At 44.2% G+C, this 19,020-nt stretch overlaps 1 protein-coding gene across 2 annotated transcripts in view; it reads right to left on the bottom strand.

Annotated features, from left to right (window-relative positions):
* CSMD2 (CUB and Sushi multiple domains 2) overlaps positions 1-19,020 on the bottom strand; it is a 326,447-nt gene that overhangs the window by 273,269 nt on the left and 34,158 nt on the right. For both annotated transcript variants that reach the window (XM_074555673.1, XM_074555674.1), the window contains exon 4: positions 4,607-4,719. In XM_074555673.1, the coding sequence (XP_074411774.1) occupies positions 4,607-4,719 (113 nt within the window). The remainder of the gene's footprint in view (positions 1-4,606; positions 4,720-19,020) is intronic.

The following is a 19,020-nucleotide window of genomic DNA, read 5'->3' as shown; positions in this document are numbered from 1 at the left end:
AAGCAGAATTCAGTGGGAATTCCTGGAGGGACCCGGGACCCTTTTTTAAAGGGATATAAAGTGATTATTAAATATATCTATATATCTATATATCTATATATCTATATATCTAGATATCTAGATATCTAGATATAAAAATATATAAATATATTAAAAATTATATATATATATAAACATAAAATACATGAATATTTAAGTAAAATATTTTAAAAATGCCTTTTTTTAGCAACCTTCCTCTTTGTAACTTAATATTTTAATTAAATTAAAATTTTGATTAAATTAAAATTTTAAAATTTTAATATTAGGGCGGGGTTTTTGTTGGTGCTCTGGATTTCTCCCCCCCAGAAAAGCAGAATTCAGTGGGAACTCCTGGAGGGACCCAGGACCCTTTTTTAAAGGGATATAAAGTGATTATTAAATATATATATATATATATATATATATATAAATATATTAAAAATTATATATATTTATAAAAACATAAAATACATGAATATTTAAGTAAAATATTTTTAAAAATGCCCCACCAGGGAAAATCTACAGTGAGGTCACACTCACCAGAGAAACCCACACAAGGTCACAATCACCATTTCGGCCCTACAAAATCCCACACAAGCTCAGCCCCATCAGGCTGAGTGAATTCCTCAGGTTTGAGGCAGCAAGGACAGGAATTAATTCCAGCCTCCCACATCTTCCACGGCAAGCAAAATATAAAAATGAAAAATAAATAAAAAATTTCTACATTTTTAGGAATATTTTTTTTTTTCACCAGATGAGGCCGTCGAGATTCACAAACCCAGTCAAATTGAACTGGGATTATTTATAACTGGCTCCAAAAAAAAATAAAAAATAAAAATTCTGCAGCTGAAAGGAAATTCAGGACTCCACAGCTGGGTTGGGGCTGGGAAAAAAAGAAAAAATCCTTTAGTGAGAAAAGAAGGAAAAAATCCCCCAGTCTGAGGGTGAACAGGGCTAATTAGGAAATCATGCTGAATTCAAGGGACAGTAAACAGGGAGAGAAAACAAATTTAGGGATGCTAAAAGCATGAAAGCGTTTAATTTCAATATTTTCTAAATGAGACGTGCTGAAAACGGAGCTCCCTGAACTGGCTGGTGCTTCCTGGAAGCTCCTAAGTAAAAAAAATTACCTTGAGATCAAAGCATTTGATTGAAATGGAAATGAAATCCCAATTTTCCAAGAAATGCTGACGGATTTTCAGCTCCTCAGTTCTTTTTCCTAAATCCATTTTTGTGCTGGTCCAAGGCTCTTCCCTCTCCCCAAATTTTGGGGGATCCATTCCCCCTTTTTGGGGAATTTTGGGGATTTTGGGGGGTCCATTCCCACATTTTGGGGATTTTGGGGATTTTGGGGGTTTTGGGGGGTCCATTCCCACATTTTGGGGAATTTTGGGGGGTCCATTCCCACATTTTGGGGAATTTTGGGGATTTTGGGAGGTCCATTCCCACATTTTGGGGAATTTTGGGGGTCCATTCCCACATTTTGGGGAATTTTGGGGATTTTGGGAGGTCCATTCCCACATTTTGGGGAATTTTGGGGATTCTGGGAGGTCCATTCCCACATTTTTAAGCTGCTGCACTTCTCCCTTTTCCCAGCTGGTTGTTGTGGGATCATTTTGAGTTCTTGTTGGATTTGGGGACCCAATAATGGAGATTTTTGTCTAAAATTGCCCAAATGAGCTGCTGGGTTTGGAAGGCTGGGAGTGCCCTTGGTGGAGGAAAACTCAAAGCAAAAAAGGGAAACCAAACTAAAAACCACAAATTCAAACCAAACGAAAATCCCACAAATCCAAATAGAGTAAAATCCCAGAAAACCCTATAAACTAAAATCTCACAAAGCCAAATAAATAAAACCCCAACAAACCCAAATAGAGTAAAACCCCACAGACCCAAATAGAGCAAAATCCCAACAAAACCAAATAAACTAAAATCCCACAGACCCAAATAAAGTAAAATCCCACAGACCCCAATGTACTAAAAACCCACAGACCTAAATAAAGTAAAATCCCACAAACCCAAATGAACTAAAACCCAAAAGACCTAAAATCCCAAAAACCAAATACCCAAATAAAGTAAAACCCAAAAACCCAAATGAACTAAAATACCGCAAACCTAAATGAACAAAATCCCAGAAACCCCTATAAACTAAAATGCCCCAAACTCAAATTTACTAAAAACCCACAAACCTAAATAAAGTAAAAACCCAAAAACCCAAATGAACTAAAATACCACAAACCTAAATGAACAAAATCCCAGAAACCCCTATAAACTAAAATCCCACAAACTCAAATGAACTGAAACCCCACAAACCTAAATAAAGTAAAATCCCACAAACCCAAATGAACTAAAACCCAAAAGACCTAAAATCCCAAAAACCCAAATAAAGTAAAACCCAAACACCCAAATGAACTAAAATACCACAAACCTAAATGAACAAAATCCCAGAAACCCCTATAAACTAAAATCCCACAAACTCAAATTAACTGAAACCCCACAAATCCAAATCAAGTAACATCCCACAGACCCAAATAAACTAAAATCCCACAAATCAAACCGAGATTGCCGAGTATGGGATTTTGGAAGGGATTTTGAATGAGTTACGGATGGGACTTTTTGAGTTTTTAGATTTGTTTTTGTTTCTCCTCAGGCAGGAAGGGTGAGTTTGGCTCACGTTGTTACAGAAGGTCACAACACCCTTGGTTACAAGATGTTTTCAGGATTTATTGACCAACAAAACATTGCTAACAAGGATATTTCTATTTTTAACCCAATCCTTAAATATTTCATATTATGAACCCATGCAACAGTGTTGGCCAATGACACAAACCTACACCACTGCATTCTAAACTCCTTTGTAATTACTTTTATTTTTTCTAGCTCTTAAACTCCAAAACTCAAATTTTCCTCTTCTTAACTTAAGATATCTGTTTAAATCCTAAATCCACATTCTCATTTCCAGCACCTCAGTTTGGGAGCTTTTCCCAAGGTCTCAGATCAAATCCTGGCTTTTATTCTAAGCTTTGGCTTCCAGGCCCAAATTTCTGCGAATTCCCTGCATTTTGGAATCCAGCACCCAAAGAACTGAATCACAATCACTCCTTCATCCTTAATTAACACCCAAATTAATTATTATTTCCTTTGGGGCAGGCTCAGGGTGGTATTTCAGCGAGTGAACCCTTCTCCCATCCTCAAAACAAAACTCTGATTTATGCCAACGCTCTCTCTGTCACTCTGGCTCAGGTTAAGTTTTAAATACATTTATTTTCCCTTTCAGTGAGAGCCTTGAAAGCCTCCTAATCACCATTCAAACAAACCCAGATCGTTTCAGATGTGTGGGACTAAAGGGCAGCCCCGGCCCCGGCCTTTGTACAACATTTCCTGCAGCATCAAGGTAATGAAAGAACATTACAAAGTGTACAAGGAGCTGTGTGCAAATGCCAAAAAAATGAACTGGAAATGTCAAGAAAGTGCAAAAAAGCAGCAGCGTGGATTTGGGAGGGTCTCACACAGAGACTGACAGGGGTTTCACAGCACAGGGGCTGCAAATGGGAAAAGATGAGAGAAATCAGGAAAATTTGGGGGGGAAAAGCAGGTTTGTAAATGGATTTGACTTTGCTCCCAATGGGTGAGATCACCTGTCCTAAAATCTTCACCTGCCCCCAAATCTTCACCTACCCTGACATCCTCACCTATCCCAAAACCTTCACCTGTCCTGATATCCTCACTTATCCCAAAATCCTCACCTGTCCTGACATCCTCACCTGTTCCAAAACCTTCACCTGTCCTGACATCCTCACCTGTCCCAAAAATTTCACCTATCCCAAAACCTTCACCTGTCCCAAAACCTTCACCTGTCCTGATATCCTCACTTATCCCAAAATCCTCACCTGTCTCAAAACCCTCATCTATCCCAAAACCTTCATCTGCCCCCAAATCTTCACCTGTCCTGACATCCTCATCTATCCCAAAACCTTCATCTGCCCCCAAATCTTCACCTATCCTGACATCCTCACCCATCTCAAAATCCTCACCTGTCCCAACAGCTTCACCTAGGCTCAAAATCCTCACCTGTCCCAACATCCTCACTTGTCCCAAAAATTTCACCTGCCCAAAATTTTCACCTGTCCTGACATTCTCACCTGTCCCAAAACCTTCACCTGCCCTGACATCCTCAGCTGCTCCAAAACCTTCACCTGCCCAAAACTTTCACCTGTCCTGATATCCTCACTTATCCCAAAATCCTCACCTGTCCTGACATCCTCACCTGTCTCAAAACCCTCATCTATCCCAAAACCTTCATCTGCCCCCAAATCTTCACCTGTCCCCTGACATCCTCATCTATCCCAAAACCTTCACCTGCCCTTACATCCTCACCTGCCCCAACAGAATTCCAGGGAATTCAGCCAGAGCACACTTCTAACACAAAAAAAACCACCAACACCGCTCTGCTGGAAGAAACCATCAATTTAAATGCTGAAAAAGCAGATTAAATGACACAACAGCGAGGCAGAGATGTGCAGCTCGTGGTGCAGACCCTGCAGCTCAGCTCCCACCGCCCAGGTGCAATCCCAGCCCCTCCTGGACTCACCCTCGTAGCTGGCCTGGAAGCCTTGGGCACTGACGGCGTAGTCGCTGACGAGCCACAGGGACAGCACCAGGCCCGTGCTGACGATGGGAGCGGGCAGCTGGAACCCTGTCAGCCTGCAGAAACACACACAGGGTCAGACACAGCAGGGAAAACCCACAGAGAGGTGACAACCACAGGGAAAAACCCACACAAGGTGACACTCGTAGGGAAAAATCCACAGTGAGGTCAGACCCATCAGGGAAACCCCAAAGCCAGGCGACACTCATAGGGGAAAACACACACAAGGTCACAATCACCATTGCAGACCTATAAAAACCCACACAAGGTCAGCCCCACCAGGGAAACCCCAAAGCCAGGTCACACTAATCGGGAAAAACCCACACAAGGTGACACTCGTAGGGAAAAATCCACAGTGAGGTCAGCCCCACCAGGGATCACACTCATTGGGAAAAACACACACAAGGTCAAATTCAGTAGAAAAACCCATAGTGAGATCACACTCAGCACTGTCCTACAAAAATCCATAGCAAGGTCAGCCCCACCAGGGAAAACCTACAGTGAGGTCACACTCACCAGAGAAACACACACAAGGTCACAATCACCATTGCAGACCTACAAAAACCCACACAAGCTCAGCCCCACCAAAAGGAAAAACCCACACAAGGTCACAATCACCATTTCGGCCCTACAAAAACCCACACAAGGTCAGCCCCACCAGGGAAAACCCACAGAGAGGTGACAATCACAGGCAAAACCCACACAAGGTGACACTCGTAGGGAAAAATCCACAGTGAGGTCAGCCCCACCAGGGATCACACTCATCGGGAAAAACACACACAAGGTCAAATTCAGTAGAAAAACCCATAGTGAGGTCACACTCAGCACTGTCCTACAGAAATCCATAGCAAGGTCAGCCCCACCAGGGAAAATCCACAGTGAGGTCACACTCACCAGAGAAACCCACACAAGGTCACAATCACCATTGCAGACCTACAAAAACCCACACAAGCTCAGCCCCACCAAGGAAAAACCCACAGCAAGGTCACAATCACCATTTCTGCCCTACAAAATCCCACACAAGGTCAGCCCCATCAGGGAAAACCCACAGAGAGGTGACAATCACAGGGAAAACCCACACAAGGTGACACTCGTACGGAAAAATCCACAGTGAGGTCAGCCCCACCAGGGAAACCCCAAAGCCAGGTCACACTCATTGGGAAAAACACACACAAGGTCAAATTCAGTAGAAAAACCCATAGTGAGGTCACACTCAGCACTGCCTTACAAAAATCCATAGCAAGGTCAGCCCCACCAGGGAAAATCTACAGTGAGGTCACACTCACCAGAGAAACCCACACAAGGTCACAATCACCATTGCAGCCCTACAAAAATCCCACACAAGGTCAGCCCCATCAGGGAAAAACCCACAGCAAGGTCACAATCACCATTTCGGGCCTACAAAAACCCACACAAGGTCAGCCCCATCAGGGAAAACCCAAAGCCAGGTGACACTCATGGGGAAAAACACACACAAGGTCACACTCAGCAGGGAAACCCACACAAGGTCAGTCACACCAGGAAAAACCCACAGCAAGGTCACAATCATCATTTCGGCCCTACAAAATCCCACACAAGGTCACGTTCAGCGCTGCCCTACAAAAGCCCAGCAGTGGGGTTGATCCCATCGTGCTCCAGAAACATCTGGGACAGCCTGAGAGCAACAAATCCTGGGCTTTTCCCACCTCCTGCCTGCCCACAGGAACGGCTCCTATAATTTTTCACCGTTTTTCACAGTTTTTCACAGGTTTTCTCCACTCCTGTGGTTCCTCACTGCTCCTGTCCCAAACCCTTCCCTGCTTCACCCCTTGGTCACCAACACCTGCCCTGGGACAGAGATTTTGGGGTGCTGAGTGAGCCCAGGGCTTTCTTCAATAATGCTTAAAATATCTTGATAACCTTGGAGTAAAAATCTGACTGAAGTGTTCGACAAACTGAACCCAAAAAACAGGCAAGAAAATTGATGTTAACAACGAATTAAAGCCTTCAGTGTGGTGCCTCCAGAGAGTTTGACATGGAAAAGGATGGAAGGTTCTGGGAATCCTCCCCAGGACAGGGATGGGGGTTTATGTGGGCACAGATCCAAAATGTACCAAAGGATGGTTCCCATCTCCCACCTGAGGTAAAAATCCAAACTCACAGCCAGGAAATTGCTGCACCAGAGGGGCTGCAGGAATGCCCAGGACATGGGCACAAATCAGAGTGAAGAGCAGAAAATAAAACTGGACAAATCCAGGAACTCCCACCTGCTTCCCTTATGGGCTCACAGCGACACGACAACTGATTTCATTATAAAAACCTGTTTATTACTGATTTGCATTAATCCCAAACACAAACCCCTGGTGCTGAGCCATCCCCAGAGCAGCTTGTTGACCAAAATGATGATTTTACAACTTCCAAACCTCCTTCACATGGCCAAGGGGATTCCAGGCCAGATTTCCAATGTAAAGCCATTCCAGAGTGGATTCCTGCTTGACATTGCTGGGACCAGGAATTCAGGATCCGTCCCTGAGCTGCCCCAAACCCTCACACACCACAGGAGCAGCAGGAACTGAAGGAATTTGGGATCATTTGGGATCAAGAGTGCTCAAGGGATCACAAGGGCAGGAGTAGCACGAGATAAACAGGAAAAAAAGAGAATTTAAAGCTTCTTACAACACACTCTGAGGTTTATCCAGCCAGACTTTGTGCCAGGAGGGGCACAGGATCACCAGGATGCAAAGCTCTCTGTTCCTTTAGGAAATACCTGTAAATGTCATTTCATTCAGGGAATTTCCTCTCTTCACACAGAATGAAAAGGCACCCACAGAACAAAACCAAACTGGGGGGTTTAATTTAAATTTAAATTTAAATTTAAATTTAAATTTAAATTTCTCTGAGCACCCAGCCCAAGCAATTCCTGCTCAAAGTCATCACCAGCCCTGTAGACAGTGAAGGAATTTCCTCCTCTTCTCTCTGCCTCTCATTGAGCAAACCTAAATATTATTTCACACACATTTGAGCTCTGAGTGATGAGAGCTGACAGGCTCTGCCTGAGAACTTTATTGAAGCAAAATTTCCAGTTATTGGCAGAGCTCACGGAGTTGCCAGCCCATGATTTAAGTTTTAATGTCAGCACAGCAGCACTGACCAGCCCTCAGCATAAAATCCACGCTCTGGACAAGCTGGAAGGACAATTGCTCCTGTTTATTAACAATCAGAGCTTCCAGGAGCCACAAGGATTCCTTTTTTTACTGTGCTGAGTGGAAGTGTCATTGTTTTTTATTAATTAATTTGGCAGTTTAATTAGAGCGGCCTGCTGAAACATTTAAAAAAAAAAAAAAATCCAGGAAATGCCTGGACCAGCTTTAATAAAAGCAGAACCTGATTTATCTTCCCCTGATCAGCCCACACCATCACAGAGGAATTTTTTAATGCCTTTTCATTACCCAGAGTGGACCTGCTCCCTCTGGGCTGAGCTTTTTGCATCGTGGATTCTGCTCACAGAGGGGAGAACACTCTGCAGATGTTGCTTTTAATTCAGGGCAGCAGGAACACGTCCTTTACCTGTAAGGAAGAGCCGCTGTCCCCCAGGAGTCACAGGAATTAAATGTTACCTGAAACAACACTGCCCTGCAGCATTTACTCCAGCACAACTGCTCTTTTCTACTAACAGGGCTCTGAAAGAGAAATTCCTGTGCACGAGGGCATGAAATTGTCACTGAGCTTGTGCTCAGAGCCCGCACTGGCTGAGAATTTCCAGGAGAACCTCTAGAAATTGATAAACTGAGCTTGTTCTCACAACCCACAGTGATTGAATAGAGAATTTCCAGGAGAATCTCTAGAAATTGATAAACTGAGCTGGTTCTCACAACCCACAGTGATTGAATAGAGAATTTCCAGGAGAATCTCTAGAAATTGATAAACTGAGCTGGTTCTCACAACCCACACTGACTGGATAGAGAATTTCCAGGAGAATCTCTAGAAATTGATAAACTGAGCTGGTTCTCACAGCCCACACTGATTGGATGGAGAATTTCCATGAGAACCTCTAGAAATTGATAAACTGAGCTTGTTCTCAGAGCCCACACTGACTGGACAGAGAATTTCCAGGAAAACCTCTAGAAATTGATAAACTGAGCTGGTTCTCACGACTCACACTGACTGGAGAGAGAATTTCCATGAGAATTTCTAGAAATTGATAAACTGAGCTGGTTCTCACAACCCACACTGACTGGAGAGAGAACTTCCAGGAGAATCTCTAGAAATTGATAAACTGAGCTGTTCTCAGAGCTTACAATGACTGGAGACACAATTTCCATGAGAATCTCTCGAAATTGATAAACTGAGCTGGTTCTCACAACCCACACTGATTGGATGGAGAATTTCCATGAGAACATCTAGAAATTGATAAACTGAGCTGGTTCTCACAACCCACACTGATTGGATAGAGAATTTCCATGAGAACCTCTAGAAATTGATAAACTCAGCTTGTTCTCAGAAGCCACACTGGCTGGAGAGACAATTTGCATGAGAACCTTTACAAATTCCTTTACAAATCGTTAAACTGAGCTGGTTCTCACAGCCCACACTGATTGGATAGAGAATTTCCAGGAGAACCTCTAGAAATTGATAAACTGAGCTTGTTCTCACAACCCACACTGACTGGATAGAGAATTTCCAGGAAAACCTCTAGAAACTGATAAATTGAGCTTGTTCTCAGAGCCCACACTGGCTGAAAATTTCCATGAGAACGTCTAGAAATTATCAATAACTGAGCTTGTTCTCACAACCACACTGTCTGGAGAGACATTTGCCATGAGAAGCTCTAGAAATTGATAAACTCAGCTTGTTCTCAGAAGCCACACTGGCTGGAGAGACAATTTCCATGAGAACCTCTAGAAATTCATAAACTGAGCTCACCCTGTCTGGAGAGACAATTTTCAGAGGAACCTCTAGAAATTGATAAACTGAGCTTGTTCTCAGAGCCCACATTGAGCACAGACACAATTTCCATGAGAACCTCTAGAAATTGATAAACTGAGCTTGTTCTCACAACCCACACTGACTGGACAGAGAATTTCCAGGAAAACCTCTAGAAATTGATAAACTGAGCTTGTTCTCAGAGCCCACACTGGCTGAAAATTTCCATGAGAACGTCTAGAAATTATCAATAACTGAGTTTGTTCTCACAACCACACTGTCTGGAGAGACATTTGCCACAAGAAGCTCTAGAAATTGATAAACTCAGCTTGTTCTCACAACCACACTGGCTGGAGAGACAATTTCCATGAGAACCTTTACCAATTCCTTTACAAATTGTTAAACTGAGCTTGTTCTCACAACCCACACTGGCTGTACAGAAAATTTCCATGAGAACCTCTAGAAATTCATAAACTGAGCTCACCCTGTCTGGAGAGACAATTTTCAGAGGAACCTCTAGAAATTGATAAACTGAGCTTGTTCTCACAACCCACACTGATTGGAGAAAGAATTTCCAGAGGAACCTCTAGAATCTGATCAACTGAGCTTGTTCTCAGTGCTTACAATGACTGGAGAGAGAATTTCCAAAAGAACCTCTAGAAATTGATAAACTGAGCTTGTTCTCATAACCCACATTGGCTGGAGCGAAAATTTCCATGAGAACCTCTAGAAATTGAAAAACTAAGCTAGTTTTCAGAGTTTACAATGACTGGAGACACAATTTCCATGAGAATCTCTAGAAACTGATAAACTGAGTTTGCTCTCAGAACCCACATCGAGTGTAAAGAAAATTTCCGTGAGAACCTCTAGAAATTGATAAACTGAGCTTGCTCTCAGAACCCACACTGGCTGGAGACACATTTTCCACGAGAACCCCTAGAAATTGATAAACTGAGCTTGTTCTCACAACCCACACTGAGTGTAAAGAAAATTTCCGTGAGAACCTCTATAAATTGATAAACTGAGCTTGTTCTCAGAGCTTACAATGACTGGAGACACAATTTCCATGAGAATCTCTAGAAATTGATAAACTGAGCTTGTTCTCAGAGCCCACTGAGTGGAGACACAATTTCCTGAGGAACCTGTATAAACTGATAATCCAAGTAGCTCAGACCATCAGAGATTCCCTCGTGTGTCCCCACCAGCAGAGCAGCACCAAAGGCACCAAACCCTGCTGCTCACACACCAAAAATCCCCTCAGCCCACAGAACACCCCAGGTGGCTCCAGTAAAGCCAACTCAGCCAGGAGGAAGCAGGAGATGCTGCTTCAGACAGGGAAATAAATCCCTGTGCAGCAGCTCCAGCTTCCCTGGCTGCTCCTGCCCTGGGAATGAGCTGGAGCTGCTCCCGCTCCGCACTGAAATCACAGCAAAAGCCACTTCTCTCCTCTCAAGCCTCCAGCCAACACACAAAAGTGATTTTTTATTTTTTGTTTCTCTGATGTCCTTGTCTTGTCCAAGGCAGCATCCCCTTGAAGAACAATCATTTACCATGGCCACGTTCAAAAGCTCAGCTCTGCTGTTCCAAAGCCCCAGGACAGGCAGCGTTGGCAGGAATCCCTGCTTGGTAACTGTTCTCCTGCCCTGCTCCCTAAAGCTGAGGGATTTAAACCACGGAAAGGCAGACAGAACAAGGAATCACTGCCCAGCAAACAGCAACTCTGACATTGCTGATCTTCAAGGCAACAAACAGAAAAAAACACAAACTAACAAGGCAAGGAAGCAGCAAACTCCACTCCTTGTTTTTAAGGAGGTGAGGGCAGTAATAACAGCAGGAATAATCATATTCCATTCCTTCTGTACCTCCAGCCAAATGGATTATTGAGTGATTATCCCCTTAACGCGCTCGGAGCCAGTGCTGATTGTGTGAGATCTGCAATGTGGTTTTCATTGGCTTAATTTTGCTCCTGCAGCGAGGAACCAAACGAAGCCAGCGCCAGAAATGCCGCTTGATAAGCTTGCCCTTGCAAAAAAAATCAATATATCCAAACAAATCAACCCAGAAATCCTCTGCTCTCTTTGCATCCCTCGTGCTCTGCTTCAGGTGTGCCATGGGTGCTGCAAATCTTCCTGGTTTGCCTCTCAATTTGCAGCAGGAAAAATCAGTCTTGGGAGAGGTGAAAAGCACCTTCCACAGGTGAGAAAACCCAGCTGCCATGAGGGGATGGGACAGAAACCCAGAATCAGGGAGGTTGGAAAAGCCCTCCAGTGTAGTAAACCCCTCAGGTTTAGCCAGGGCCCCTTGCAGAATAGAATGCTGACACAACGGCAAAGAAGTTTCCTGTCTCCAGGGACATCCGCCTTGTACCTTATCCCTATAGCCATGGAAGGCAATATTGTGTTAAACCTACTATTGGTCACTTATGGTCACTCTAACACCTTTGCCATTGGTCAAGATTAGATCCAGGCCAAGGGTATAACAGTAGCATACTGTACCCCTACTAACTGGGAAGAAGAAGAGCTGAGACCCTTCACGGACCCCTCAATAAAGCCATACTCGTGGAGCAGCCAGCGTCTTCTGCTTCTCCTCTCTCTGCCGTCTGCTGGAGCCTTAGGCCAAGGGAAAAGCTACCTAGCAAGCAAAGCTGAAATCACAAGAGCTGCCTGATCACTAAGAGCTGAATATTCCCTGCTTGCTAGGGGCTGACCTGCGGCCTTGGTCTGAGAGCGAGCTGGCTTCGGGCACCCAGTCCCTTGGGGACTGAGCTCTGGAGCTGGAACAGCTTGCATAAGATACGACCAAGCAAGGCTCATTTACTCCAGGACCATCCAAGCTGTGCCCAATCCCCACTTTGTCCCCAAGTGCTACATCCAGCCCTTCCCTGGACACTCCAAACCTCCCTGGGCAATGCCTGAGCACCCTTTCCATGGAGAAACTCTCCCTAAAATCCAATTTAAACCTCTCCTGTTCATCCTGAGGCTGTTCCCTCTCCTCCTGTCCCTGTTCCTTGGGAGCAGAGCCCAACCTGGGGCTGTCCCCTCCTGTCAGGAGCTGAGCAGAGCCACAAGGTCCCCCCTGTTGGAAAGGATGAAAGTTTGGCCAGAAAGTCTCACAGATATGTGTGCTTGGCAGAAAAACATTTAAATGTAGAATCTGAAGAAGGAATAGAAATTAAAGCAAATTTTGATATAGAAGAAATTAATTGCTGAGCCAGTCTCACTGGATAACCAAGGAGGCAAAGGGAGTGTTAGTTAGAAGGGGTTTTTATGGATAAACCCACCTCAAACAAGAAGATGTTTTTGCCAAGCACAAAGAGAGCACAGGCAAACAAGCCTGCCAATGTTGCAAGCAGAAAAAAGGTCTCAGAATTTTCCACTGCAAGAAAACTGAATGACAACTTTGAGCTTAAACTGTAATGCACTGACTTTTAGTGATTGGAGAACAGTGGCATGAATATGGTAATTACAGTAGTTATGATAGGCTAGAGATAAAAGTTAAGGTATAGATTGATCCTGCTGTATTGAGATGTTCAGCAAAGTATAGAATGCATTGGAACCAAAAGAAAAGTCTATAATGCATTGGAACCAAAAGAAAAGTATAGAATGCATTGTGACCTAAACTCAGGGTCCCCAGGCCTGCCTGCAGCTGGAGCTGGCAGCTGTGGGCACAGCTCTGTCACCCACCCACCACCCTGGACTGCTGTGACCTCTTGGATGGAATAAACTGCATTTTGGAGAGCAGCCTCGAGTCCCACATCCCTCATTTCGACTCTTACACCCTCCTGAGCCTCTTTTTCTCCAGGCTGAGCCCCCTCAGCTCCAGCAGGAGTTTTCCAGCCTTCCCTGGCCCTCTCTAGCCCCTTTGTACCCCTCCATGTGACAGCACCCATGGCAAAGTGCCCCATGCCCCTGTGACAGGAGCTGAGCCCATTCAGAGCCCCCCTGGCTGCTCAGCACCTTCCAGCCACACCTGAACATTTCTTCATCCCCCAAACCCCAACACCCCCCAGGCCCGTTCCAAGCCCCCCTCAGCTCCATCTGTTGCACATTTTGCCATCCCTTGGACGCAGCAGGGCCATGCTGACGCACTCGGGGAGTGCAGGTGCCATAATTAAAGCCCAGCCCATTATTTTTCTGGTAGGATGCCCACCATCAGCTCAGGCTGCAATCAAAACAGTTATTGCAGCTGGCAATCCAGCAGCCTTTAAAGCATAAATGCTGGAGAAGTGTCTCAGAACATCTAATGAAAATGCACTGGATTGTGTCATTTAACCCAGCATTAAATTACAGCACCCCAGAGCTCGGTGAGCTTTTTCCTGCCTGTCATTTAAAGGCACCTATTAGGGAAAATTTCCCCATCAAATGAGGCACAATCCTCGCTGTGTGCAGGGTGAGTGGCAGCAGCCTGGCACCCCTGCACCACCCTGGGGTGATGATTCCTTGCAGGGCAGGTGGGAGGGAGGGGATGCCGCCCCTCTGCCCAGCCCTGGGGCACATCTGGACGGCTTGGGCACATCTGGATCCTCCAGGAGCTCCTGGAGTGCTGCAGAACTGAGGAAATTTGGGATCCCAGAACCCAGGAGGCTCAGAAGCCCTGGAACAGAGTCCAAAACACCTGTGGGTTTGATTATGACCCCTGGAGCAAATTACCAACCTTATATAAAGATCAGCAAGCCACAAGAGTTTAGGTAGAATAATACTGAAGTTATCACAGGGTGGAAAAGTAGATTTTGGGGTTTTTGGTATGGAGGCAAGATGGAGGAATCTGGGCATGTCCAGCCTTTCTCCTTCTTCTTGGCCTCCATCTTCTGCTGTGATGGTGGCAGTTTTAGATTGGTTTAGAGTAGACGTTCACTGTCTAATATAGGTGATAGGTGTTGGAAATTAATTGTAAACATTACAGTTTTTAGTATGAAAAGATAACAACACTGCCCTGGGGACAGGCAGAGTGCTTTTGACTGTCCTGCTGGATGGACCTCGGCAGCCCAGAAGAAAGAATTTTATAGATAAGATACAATAAACAACCTTGAGACCAAGAACTGAAGAGCTCCAACTCATTCTTCAAGCACTGAGCTGGGAAAAGAGACGTTTAACAATCTCAGAGGCAAGATGGAGGAATCTGGGTGTGCCCAGCCTTTCTCCTTCTTCTTCTTCTTGGCCTCCATCTTCTGCTGTGATGGTGGCACTTTCAGATTGGTTTAGAGTAGAAGCTCACTGTCTAACATAGGTGATAGGTATTGGGAAGTAATTGTAAATATTGTACAGGTAGTTTTTAGTATAAAGACATAACACTGCCCTGAGGCAGGCAGAGTGCCTGGAACTGTCCTGCTGGATGGACCTCGGCAGGGCAGGAGAAATTTTTTTATCGATAAGACACAATAAACAACCTTGAGAATGAGAAATGAGAGCTCCAACTCCTTCTTCAAGCACCAGGCTGGGAAAAGAGACTTTTAACAAAGAAAGACCCCAAGAAGGAAGGGCCTGGAGCAGGAAAGGTTGAGCCGAGGAGGTGCTGAGAGCATCCCTCAGCCTCCCTCACACATCTCATCCCCTGTCCTTGCTGCAGAATTTCCCATTGCCAGTGGCTGTGGATAAAAGCCACCCCTCAGCAGCCAGCTCTGTCTCTCTCTCCTGGCATTTCCTCAGGCTTGGCTGGGGCAGGAATTTCCCCCCCTCAGCAGCTCTGTTAGATTTTTTTTTTTTCCCCCTGTATTTATTAAAGAAAAACACAATTACAGCGAGATGTCAGCTTTTTTCCAGAGCCCATGGACACGAAGGCTCTCATTAATCATCAATAAAACAAGCAGAGCATGATCTGAGAGCACTCCCAGCTCCCAAATGCTGCAGACACTTAAAAGGCAGCTCTGTCCTCCAGGCACAGCTCACTGGTGTCACTGAGATAGTTGTCCTTTCATTTGCAGCCCTGCAAGGCTGAAATGATGCTCTGGACCAAAAAAAAAGAAAAAAAAAAAAAAAAATCAACTCTCAAGCAACTTGAAAGGATCCTGCAGTGACACAAGAACAGCTCCCAGTTGGATTTAGCCAAGCTGGTGGAGGGATTTGTGCTCAGAACCCAACTGCTGCTGTTTGGGAGTCGGGCACAGAACAAACACCTGCACAGGGGTGCTTGGGTCTGCTCACATTTCACTCACATTTCCCTCACATTTCCCTCACATTTCCCTCACATTTCACTCACATTTCCCTCACATTTCCCTCACATTTCCCTCACATTTCACTCACATCTCCCTCACATTTCCCTCACATTTCCCTCACATTTCACTCATATTTCCCTCACATTTCCCTCACATTTCCACCACATTTCCCTCACATTTCCCTCACATTTCCCTCACATTTCCCTCACATTTCCCTCACATTTCACTCATATTTCCCTCACATTTCACTCATATCTCCCTCACATTTCCCTCACATTTCCCTCACATTTCCCTCACATTTCCCTCACATTTCCCTCACATGGCAAATTCTATCCCATCCCAGCTGCTGCAGAGTTGATTCCAAACCAGTACAATCCACTGGTTCTGACATTCACTACTTTTATTTTTCTTACCACGACAGCTAACAAGCAAAGGGCAGCAAAACCTCATTTTTTCCTGTTCCTTAACCTCTCCCAGTGCCATAACACCACAATTTTTCCCAGGAATTGTATCCAGCACAGCTCTCAGTCTCAGGAACGAGCTGCATTTTCCCTCCTTTTCCCAAGCCAAGCTCAATCCATCAAGGCCCAGGAGCCCTTTGCTTACCCCTGACACTGACAAAGCTTCATTAACCAACACAGGCTCGGGGGACACTGACAGAGCTCATAAATCCCAGCCTGGATGGATTTCTCCACTTGTTTAAAGCAGGGTTTGGGTCAATTCCCACTAGAAAAGTGTTATTTATAGAGCCCAGAGCCAGCTCAGATATATGAGGCCTTCATGGCTCAGGCTGGGGACAGGTAGTGAGCATCAAATTTCAATAAATTTGATTTTCCATGCAATGCAATGGACTGGGAAGAGCATGGAGTTGGATGTGATTTATTCTTTCTCTCACATCCCTTCCATGCTGGTTTTTTCCAAGATTTCCTGGGATTTGCAGTGGGATTTTGTCCCTGCCCATGGGATGAGCTTTAATTCCCTTCCCACCCAAACCCTTCCACAAATTCCATGAGATCCAACTGTGGCACCTCCGTTCTCAGCCTCATTATGACAAACCAAGAGGAAGAAAAACACAAATTCACAGGAAAAGTTCATCAAATCTCAGTCACCCCCCTGGCAAATCCGAGCTGACATTCTGAGTAAACAAAGGCAAGTTTGGATACAGCCCAAGCACGGCTCAGCAGCTTCAATTCAGAACTTGGCAGATTGGGGTTATTTCTGTCTTTCTTCAAAAAAAAAAAAAAAAAAAAAACACCAAAAAAAAGGAAAAAAAGCAAAAAGGAAAAAGTCACCAGGGGTGTGAAATTGAGTAAATGGAGAAAATAAGTTCTTGGAACGCCCTGGAAATCACAGGGGGTGTTTATTTTGTTTCTCGGTTTGTTCATTGCTGAGCACAGGGCAAGTGGGGAGCAAGGAGCAAGCGATGCCACAGAGGAGGTGCTGGGAAGAGCCCGGGCTCCAGCAGCCCTGCAGAGCAGGAATTCAGAGTCCCACAGCCTGCGGAGAGGCACAGATCTCTGACACAGCCTGGAAGGCAAGGAGGGCAGGATGGAGAGGCTGCCAGGCCAGCAGCTCCCTGTGATTCCGGGATTATGGCATTTTACAGCTGGGAAAGCTGATAAGGGATTTGCCCAGGGGGCAGAGCGGCTCTGGGCAGGATTGATCCCTGCTCCTGGGAGGGATCCCAGCCCATCCAGGGCTCTGGGCAGGATTGATCCCTGCTCCTGGGAGGGATCCCAGCACATCCAGGGCTCGGGGCAGGATTGATCCCTGCTCCTGGGAGGGATCCCAGCCCATCCTGGGCTCTGGGCAGGATTGATCCCTGCTCCTGGGAGGGATCCCAGCCCCTCCAGGGCTCTGGGCAGGATTGATCCCGGCTCCTGGGAGGGATCCCAGCACATCCAGGGCTCTGCCTGTGCCCCTCAGCCTCGGCTGCACCGCTCTTCCCAGGCTGGCACCAAACCACAGAGAGGGCAGTGCCACCACCCTGCTCACTGACTCAAAGGGACATTATTTTGGAATAATTTTAACCAAACCATTATTTGGTTGTTTATTATTATTATTATTATTATTATATTAAGTTCTATATAATAATATATAATATATAATATATAATATATAATATATAATATATAATATATAATATATAATATATAATATATAATTGTATGATAATGATATTATGATAATAATTACTATTATGGATAATTTATTATATATACTATAATATATATGATAGTATATATAACATTTTATTTTATTATATATTATAATAATTATCTTTTATTATATATTGTATGTAATAATATAATAGTATATAATATATGATATATAATATATATCATATATAATATACAATATATAACATAATATATACTATATAATATATACTATATACTATAAACTATATAATGTATAATGTATAATATATAATATATATAAATGTGTAGATTATATATTTTTATATATGTATATATATTAAATATAATCTACACATTTATATATATTATATTAATATATTATTACATATAATATATAAAATATATATTATCTAGATACATATAATATATTATATGGATATATATATACATATATAAAAATATGTATATAAATTTACACATTTATATTATGTGTAAAATATATATATATAAACACATATATTGTATATTATACATATTATAATAATTATTAAGGAACATCTTCAGAGCCCCTGCCTCTGTGTCTCACCTCAGAGGTGTGAGCACCTCCTCTAACCCCTAAACCAGGACAAAACCTCTCCATCCCCATCTCTGCAGAGGCTGCCAAAATATCCCTGCCAAGGCTCCTCCCGAGCCTCCAACATTCCCCACAGTGCCAGGGAAAAAAAGCTCCCACTCTGATTGAATCAGCTGCTTTTATCACTCCTCCTGATGCACCCTCCGCTAATAAATATGGAAAAACTGCACTGAAATTGCAGAGCCCTGCTGCAGCTGCATTAACTCCATTACCTCTCCCAGACTTTCAGCTCCAGTTTCATCAATTATCCTGCAGACACAGTTTAAACACTCAGCACTTCCTCACAACAAAACAGGGACACTGCTGAAGGGTCCTGGAGCTGCTGGAGCAGCTCAAACGCTGCTCTTCCCAGAGAGAAAAAACACAAATTAAGTGGATTTTATCCCACACAGCAGAGAACATAAATTTAAGTGGGGTTTTGTGGCGTTTCTTTTCCCATGGAGTTAATGGGAAGTGACAAAAGTCTGTGCTGAGGGGGAGAGGGAGGTGGGGCTGCGATGTTTACGAAAGGTGACAGAGGATTTAGCTG

This window comes from Zonotrichia albicollis, chromosome 20 (assembly GCF_047830755.1).
Source record: "Zonotrichia albicollis isolate bZonAlb1 chromosome 20, bZonAlb1.hap1, whole genome shotgun sequence".
Taxonomy (NCBI): domain Eukaryota; kingdom Metazoa; phylum Chordata; class Aves; order Passeriformes; family Passerellidae; genus Zonotrichia; species Zonotrichia albicollis.
The sequence above is the reverse complement of the archived record's forward strand: the minus strand, read 5'-3'. Positions and strand labels throughout refer to the sequence as shown.